The sequence below is a fragment of the Vitis vinifera genome, chromosome 14 (genome assembly GCF_030704535.1).
Source record: "Vitis vinifera cultivar Pinot Noir 40024 chromosome 14, ASM3070453v1".
In the NCBI taxonomy this organism is placed as follows: Eukaryota; Viridiplantae; Streptophyta; class Magnoliopsida; order Vitales; family Vitaceae; genus Vitis; species Vitis vinifera.
In genome coordinates, this window is record NC_081818.1 from 6402304 (window position 1) to 6411302 (window position 8999).

At 34.3% G+C, this 8999-nt stretch overlaps 1 protein-coding gene across 2 annotated transcripts; it reads right to left on the reverse strand.

The window, feature by feature from the left end:
• Positions 1–4442: 4442 nt before the first annotated feature.
• LOC100243420 (40S ribosomal protein S24-2-like) lies at positions 4443–8596 on the reverse strand. Of its 2 annotated transcripts, XM_002276485.4 has the most exons (5): positions 8324–8596; positions 7612–7653; positions 7305–7475; positions 4840–4926; positions 4443–4754 (listed from the first exon to the last, which is right to left on the reverse strand). In XM_002276485.4, exons 1-5 carry the CDS (start codon positions 8393–8395, stop codon positions 4713–4715), a joined length of 414 nt encoding a protein of 137 aa, XP_002276521.1. In that variant the 5' UTR covers positions 8396–8596; the 3' UTR covers positions 4443–4712. The 2 variants fall into 2 exon arrangements, with proteins under 2 accessions (XP_002276521.1, XP_059598458.1); XM_059742475.1 differs by lacking the exon at positions 7612–7653 and having other exon boundaries at positions 7305–7500; positions 8304–8509.
• Between the last annotated feature and the right edge of the window lie 403 nt (positions 8597–8999).

Sequence of the window (8999 nt, forward strand, 5' to 3'; positions counted from 1 at the left end):
GCAGAAATAGCCTAAAGGCTCATCCTAATGGGGGAGGGAAAGAAGAAGAAAATATCACATCCCCTTACTTTGAACCTAACCAATCAATGAAGCTAACAAGAGAAATAGAGTTCATATCTATAAGCACCCTAAACCAAGATTACAAATTACATATAAATTTTTTTTTCAATCTTTTGATTGATAACTCCTCATTGTCAAACGTTAACATGTTCGTTTCCTTCCACCTGCCCAAAATATTCATAAAGAGGCCGCTCACCAAGTTTTTTTACAAGTTTTACCCACGAAAAATCCATACTACTTAAGAAGAGTTTCCTTCACTGAACAAGTGAAAACCTAAGACACATCAAAAAGGGAAAAAAAACATATTTCAAAGAACTCGAACCTTTGTAGAGTATAAAAGAAGGTGATCAACCGTCTCTACTTCAAAAAGGTAAAGGAAATTGTGAAACCAAGGTTTGGTTAATCTTGATTTTGATGATAACAAAACAAGGTTTAGAACTAATGATCATATTTCAAGTGTGATTAGGCAAGACGATTTCCAAAGTGGCAATCACAAAGACAAATCATGCCAAGGAGAAATCATGAAGAAGAAGACCACCTCAAAGAGAAGAGTTTTTCAAGATCCAAGCTTCATAAGATCTCTTTGTAAGGTTGTTGGTGCACTAGGACTTTCACGCATTTCATTCTTTATTTATGCACCAAAATCATCCAAGAGTAATATTGTTTTAAATATATTAAGAATTGAATGATTTCATGTTTTCAACTAAAACCTTGTATTAAATGATTTTCAAATTTGTGTTAAAGGTTTTAAGTTGAAAAATGTTAGGTATTGAGCCAAAAAATGGCTCAACCAGTTGACCGATTGTGCTCGTCCGGTCAAGGACCGGTTGAGGGAGGCCAAAAAGTTTCTCTCTCTCCCAGTGGCCTTCTCTTCTCGGTCAAGGTTGAACCTCAACCAGTTGAGGTCCGATCGAGGTCCGGTTGAGGTCCGATTGAGGTTCGATTGAAGCCTAACGGTCACCTGCCAAGCATTAAATGCTAACGGCTAGTCAACCGATCGATCCCTAGCTTGACCGGTCGAACCCCCAACAACTAGTTTGACTTTTTTCTTCTATAAAAAGGCTCCAATTTTCATTGTTTCAAGAGCTTAACCTTTTCAAATCTTTCTTGCTTATATTTGAGCCTTGGAAGAGTACTTTTGAGTGCACCATTATTTCAAAACTTGCATATCTTTAGTACACCATTTAATCCTAGTTTTTCTTGTATCATTTAAGCTTAAAGTTCTTGTACTAGGATTTTTGAGAGATCATTCATTTGTAAATCTTTGAGAGGAAGTTTCTCAAGTGTGGGGTATCACTTGAGGGGTTGTTCAAGAGTGGGATATCTCTTGAGAAGTGTAAAGGGTGCTTGGAGCCAAAAGTCCAAGAGGGTGAATTGGAACCATAATCCAATTGTATTACTTAAAGGCTTAGTTTGGAAGCCTTGGATTAGTGGAACCTCAAGCTCGGGATTGAAGCTAGAGGAGAGTGGATGTAGGTCAGGTTGCGCCGAACCACTATAAACTCTTGTGTTTGCATTCTCTATTCCCTACTCTTTAATTTATATGCAATTGTCTATATATTGATTATTATATACTTGCATATAAGTGTCTCTTGCATTCACTTGTTTAAATTTGCGAAAAGAGACCATCACCCTATTCACCCCCCCTTTAGAGTGATTACCATAGGTTAGATTAGCCTCAAATTTCTAACAAAAACATCTGTTTGCCAAATGGAATCACCTACTTTAAATCTGGTCCAAAGTTAAGACTTTCCCTCAAGATGCCTCTCAAGCAAAGAAAACCAACTTAAGTGGAGCACCGACCTCCAAATGCCACTATTAGGAAACAAATGATCTTTTAATGATAATATATTCTCTTTATTGGACATATAGTTGTAAGATTCACATAACCCATGCAATAAACGTGTATGTAAATTATAAATTTTAATTTAGCTTGTTTAGTGAGATGATTTATTAAAAATATAATCAAATATAAGTATAACTCATTAATAAAGATTTTATTAAAGAAAATCAATAAATAAAGTCACATGTATTAAAATCAATAAATAAAGATTCCAGACAAACCTTCTAATTTCATGTTGCTGAGTTGTATTCATAAATTGTGGTAAAAGCTCGTATTTAGAGTTTATTTGACAAGCTTTTAAAAAGCAATTTCAATTGAAGAAAAATCAAATTTTTAACAAAATTTAGATCATATTTTAAAAATATTGAAAAGTCACTTCTAATGTTTTTGGAAAAAGCATTTCATCGATCAATATCTCAAAAACATTTTAATAAAATGATTGTTAATAGAGTTTGTTTAGAAGTGATTTTAAAAAGTATTTTTAACTTAATAAGTTTTTTTTTTAAAACGCTAGGTGTTTGAGAAAATTTAAAAAACACTTCTAAAAATTTTAAAAATTATTTAAATCTATTTGACAATGCTTTTATTCGAAGTATTTTTTTAATAAAAATGTTTTCTCTTAAAATATTTTTGAGAAAATCACTTATAAAGTGTTTTTTCGTAAAACATTATAAGTGATTTTTCAGTTTTTTAAAAATATTTTCTAAAATTTATCAAAACGCATAAATTTTTTCAAAAATACCTTTTAGGTTAATCACACTTCGTAAAATCATTATCAAACAGACTTTTATAATATTTTTAAAAAAAACACTTTATAACAAATACTTTCACTGAAAACAATCACAAACGTAATCTTAGTCTTTGACGTATAACCTTCAAAGTTAGAATTCAAACAAAACTTGATTTCATTGGAAAAGACGGAGCCACCGCAAGAGAATGATGCATGAAATGGGCTGGATGAGGAAAATCCTTTTTCTACCACAATGGCTGCGTCAACGAAGTATGTTCATACGGAAAACGAGCGGGAAAAGGGTCTGAAAAAGAGAGAGATGGGGTCCAAACATAGCTTATCACCGACCACCTCCATAATTTGAGTAGACGTTGAAACCCCAGCCACCTGCATTTAAAGCAGAAGTAGATGAAAGGACATTGCAGTCTGTTTATTGAAAGGGTTAAGAAATTGCCTGCGACGCCTACACAAGACAAGATTAGGACGTGGGTTATCGATATCCAAGCATTTTTTCTGATAACTATTTATCATAGGCCCAACAAATAAAAGCGATCACACAAGTAGCATTCGGTTCTTGGAGCATACGGCACGAAAGTGATTTCTCGGTGAATCATAATCATCTTAATGCTTAAGACACTGATAAGCTTTTCCACCTCATCATCTTAATGATGATGGCAACTAGAGACGTTCCACCCTAAATTAAAACTTGGCTTCCTGCAAATGTAGATAACCATGCTTAAAACATGGCTTCTAGATGAAGTTTGGTGGCATAGCATTTATGCACTCAGGCCAAAAGCCTATACAATCAAGCACACTTCTTGTGGCACATCATCTCCTTTTGGAGACGCAGTCTTCCTCATTTCCTATGAAATAGAACGCTACCCATGAAATGACGCATGCAACGAAGCCAGACACAACCCTTTGTCCACAAGGGCTCTCCTCTACTTTTACTTTTAACACTGCACTATGCTTTTAGGTTAGGTCATATTTGATTCACAGTACAGGTATAGAACATGCATACACTTTTGAGTTCTGATGATATATGAATTTCAATATATTAAGATATATTGAAAATTATATTAATAAGATCCATTTTTAATCTAATAAATAAAATAAAAATTATATTACATTCTAATAATTACTCTAATAGGGGTATATATATCATATTTATATACTTGAATTTTAATTCTTTTTTTACTACAAATTTAATTTTTTTTAATCAAAATTATATTGCAAAATAAGTTATATAAAAGAATTTTAAAAAATTAATAAAAAATTAAATTTATAATATATATTCAAATATCTCAAATTACAATTAACATATTCAATGACCTTCCTCCTATGAGCCTTAGTGCGAGCGAGTAAAGAAAGAGGCAAAAGAAGCAATGGTTTGCATTCCCAAAGTCCCATATTTCAAAGATTATGATTCCAGGAATATCTACCAAGAAAGAAGGGGTCCTCAAGAAGTTCACTTTATAACCCTAGCACTCTCTCCCAATGAGAGTAACACCTGATGCGAGAAGGGGCTGTAGCAGTCCTTGATGAGCAGGAATTAGTCTAGTTATCTCCACGAAAGGAAAGGTCAACAAGAAAAAAAGTGGATTCAGGCACGGTCCATTGTCGAATTGGGGAACACTTCACATTGGTTCAAGATATCCCATCACAAACCAACCAGATAGATATGTTAACTCCTGCTATATCCAACCAATTAAACTTTGCATTAAGGAGCATACCACAACTCGATAACTCAATCAGTGCAAAACTAATTTTCATCCACACCAAAAATATAGCGGGAAATCAGGTAGCCAATTCTCAAGTCAATGCTCACATCAAAAACCTTTACTAACGTTATCTAATTCTAATGTTAAGGTTTCATCACCTTACCACAGACAACGCATGCTGGAAATGCTCAATAATAAAACATCATCTCACTTGTAAAAAAGGCAATATCTAAATAACACAGAAGAAAGATACTTGTCAAAAAGGCAATATCTCTAAATAACACAGAAGAAAGATATGAATATTAGAAACCCCATGGCCAGATATGGGGTCCAGGATGCAACTAAAATCACAGCAAACTCATTTCTTCTTTCCGGCCTTGGCAGCATCTCCAGCCTTGGTCTGTTAGCAAGAAATGGGAAATAGGGAGGTGAGAATGAGTTAAATGAGAGAAAAAGGTACCACTGCAAATTTATTCACTTCTTACCTTCTTTACACCTCGGACCTTCTTGGACCTATTCTTCCTCTCCTTCATTTGCTTCCTAGACTTCTCGACCTTGGTATCCAATCCATTCTGCCACCAAACAGCAAATTCAATGCAAGAAGAAAATGGGGTAGAGAGAGGAGGGCAATTAAAGTTCAAAGAAAAAAGGAAGACGTGATTTTTTTAAAAAGAAGGAAAAAAACACAAATATCACTAACCTAATGATGAATTTAATAAGTATGTACCAGAAGAAACATATAATAAAAAGGACATACAAAGCAACAAAAGAAAGTAGGAGACAAAGACTAGGTACAAGCAAGTGAAATGAATATGAAACCTATCGATTTCAACACCTTTACCCCTCCTTAGAAGCAATGCTAACTGAAGGGAATTTCTGAAAATTCAAAAACAGTCACTAGGAGGTAATGAGATGCTAGACATTTCAATAATCAATTAAAATGGGGCCAGATAATCAAAAGAAAATCACTAAATGACCACCATCAACTGTGCATTGATCTGCTCACTCAGAGAATTTTAACCTTTACTATTTTTTCAAATGATTTTGTGACATGAATCCACAAGGCTTACTTAGAAAAATCATGAGGATTAAAATAGTAAGATTTATATGCTACCAAGGTCCCTTCACATAGCACAAGATTTACAAAGTAGGTGGATCAGATATCTTATGTGCAACCAGTCTCTGAGTCAGGCAGAGAGTTCAATTGGGGCTTCTGATTCTCAATTTTTATTGCCAAACAATGAGTTCTAAATATGCAAACTCTGCAGCCACTCCACAAATCAATCTAGAAAAACCAGTTACCACATTGAGAAGGTCTCAATTTTCTAGAGGAACTCCATCTCTGTCCTCAATCCTCTTTTTTTTTTTTTTTTTAATAAGTAAATAAGGAGGATATATTAAAAGCGCTTGCAAAATGGTGCAATAGAGCACACAAAGAGTGTACAAAAAGGCCAAAGGGCAAGCAAAAGGAAGAGGAAAAAGAAAAAGAAAGAAAGTAAACACCAACCACCCTAACTAACCGACCATACCCACGAAAGCTGAAGCCCCCTTAACCCAATCACAGAACAAAACTCTCGACTGGCTCACAAAACAGGTCCTGAATCCCCAATGCTCCTGCCCCCCCCCCCCCCCCCTAACAGTGATCAAAGATTTGTTGTAATTAACTGAGCACTCTAGTTTACAGATATATGTCCTCAATCCTTTTGATGCTTTTTTTTTTAATATAACCGAGGGACCTTTCATGACCAAGCCCTTAGGACTCTCCATGGGGACCCAAACCTCAGGGTGCTAACCGCACCACAACAATCAACACCGGGTAAATTCAGGATATCATTAGTGGTAGGATTCGAACCCAAAACCATATGCCACTTACCGGGACACCACTTTCCAGTGTTCGCCTTGGCCAGCTGGGCTACCCGGACAGGCTCAAAATCTTAATTATCTAAAACACATCAGAATTTAAATCCTAAGTTTGCTTTGCCAGCACTTCAACATATCCATAATATATGCTAAAATAATAACAATTAACCCTCCTAGATATCTCAAGCCCGGAAAACTACCAGCAAAGTTAACAAGTTGACTTTTGGATTACCCACCAATAGAGAACCACTTAAAGAAAACTGGGGGAACCATCTTCCCAAAACCTGACCCTCACAAAGAGTAGGCTATAGGTACGAGACACCCTAAAAATATGAAAAATGAAAAATAAAAAATAAAAAAAGGTGAACTTAAGTAAGAGAATCAGTGGCAAGTGAAGAGTTATCATTCGGCAAACAATTCAAGGATAGTTAATAGCACAAAAAAGAAATGTTCATATGATCCAAAGAGAAATTAACTTAGTGTCCATTAACATACACTTCCTATTTTCTGATTTTTTTAAAAAAAATAGTAGAAATTTTCATATAAGATACAAGAACTCTTCAAGGCTTACATTGAAAAGGTAATTACCTTTAAAAACCGTTTAAAAAAATTATGATATAAAAAACTTTTTACTACCTCAAATTTTAAAATTTCTGAAAGTGATTTAAATATATAAGATAAATCTATACTTTTTGTACAAGATGTTTCATTTCTATGCAGAAGTTTCTAGTTTTAAAAACAAAAAACAGAAAGTGTATTCAAATGAACACTTAGTTGCTGATTTGCTTCTTCCTTTAGCCATGCAAACTTACAATCCAACAGATACTGCAAATTGAATCTGTTTAACAACAAGCAGATACTGGGTCACAAACATCATCCATTCAATATTTCCTTAATTACCAATAAAACAAGACCAGCTTTACCATGCCTAAATTTAAAATATAACAAGCCAGGACATTCCAAGAATTGTCATCCATTCATGTGCACATCAAATAAAGATCATCTAAATACAAAAACGCACAACCCTCATATACAGAATAGCTTGATGCTTGATGAAATCAAATGAGAAAAAGAGATTTATATAATTTACCCTGATGAGCCTGTACTTAGGCTCGTACTTCTTCGCATTCTCAACTGAATCATAAATCAAACCAAATCCAGTAGACTTCCCACCTCCAAAGTGAGTCCGGAACTTGAAAACAAAAATTGAATTGGGATCCTTCACCTCATACATGCTTGCCAGTTTATCCTTCAACTCAGCCTTCACAAACAAATAATCAATCACTCTACAACACAGAGCAGGCACTATAGAAATGCACAAATATAAACTACAAGCACAAAGACCAATGAAATTTTCAAATGATAATAAAATACTGAAGGGAGATTGCGGAGATTACCTTAGAAACATTGGGTCTTCCTGGATGAAGAACATCAATGATCTGCAAGACAGAAAAATAAACACTTTGGTGAGTACTCAAAACAATATTAATTGGGTAGGAGAAAATGGTAACAGAACCTATAGGATCAAACTTTTTAAAACAAAAATCTTCACTTCATTGGTCAAAAATCAAAGGAAGCAAGTACAACCAGTCAAAACAACGATACACTGTTTGGTTGCTGAGAAACAAAGAAACTTTGCTCGGGAGAAAACAAAAAACTCCAGGTCGGGGTCACTCATAAGTTTCTTCCATTGAAATCAAACTAGAGAGTTAAAGATAAGTTTCTTCTATTGAAATCAAATTAGACAATGATACTCCCTTTGGCTCCTAAGAAATATATAATATCAGCATTGGAGAAAAAAAAAAAAAACCTATATTACTCCTACAGATAAGTTCTCCAAGTGAGATCATACAAAACGATAACACTCCGATTGGTTGATGAGAAAGAAAATAGACACTCAACTGCGCCTAAACAAGTTGAAAACTAGGGCTAGGTCTCAGATCTCTGAGGTTCCTCGAGTAATCCATTTCGTTGTTTCTCGAAAGAAAACATAATATTGTGAAACTCACGAACAAAGTAAATTGAATCTAAGATAAATACAGGAACAAAAATTTTCCTTCATTTTCTTTTGCTTTCCAAGGAACCAAACAGGAAGAAAAGGAAACTCACAAACTGCTTGCGAGAAAGAAGCCTGTTGGTCATGAACTTTCTGGTTCGGATGGTAACGGCCTTGTCCGCCATTGTTGTTGCTTGGAGTCGGCTGTCGAGGAGGACACAGGCGATCTCAGCCTCTCAACAATGGTAGCTATAGCCGAATGCGGGAGGGAGCTGTAACCATAAAACCCTAGCGTGTTTATAGTTTTAGGGTTTCCAGCTTTGCCCTAAAAATTTAGGGTTTGTGTTGGACCAAATCACATGCCCGGCCCATTTGTTTTCTGGAGTTGGGCATCTTCTAGGCCTGGGCCCGGCCCTTTTTGGCTCCGGCGATGATATTATTTTTTCCGTCTTTTTAAAAAAAAAAAAAATTATATACATATATTAATATTGATGAATTCACTCCTTTATTTATGTTTTTTTTTTTGCTTAATTCTAAACCAAACTTATTAAATCTAGATATAATTTAATAGCTTTAAGTATTAAGTTTTTATATATATATTTTACTTGTATTAGTTATTCAGTTGTTTGTTTTTCATATATTAAAAATCAGTATCTTAATGCATTAAGAAAATTAATTCTCGTTTCACCAAGAAATAATTTAACACATTTTTAAAAATCTCAAAATAATAAAAATTATTATAATAATAAAATTACAAATAAATAATTTACATTATCATCCTCAAATAAT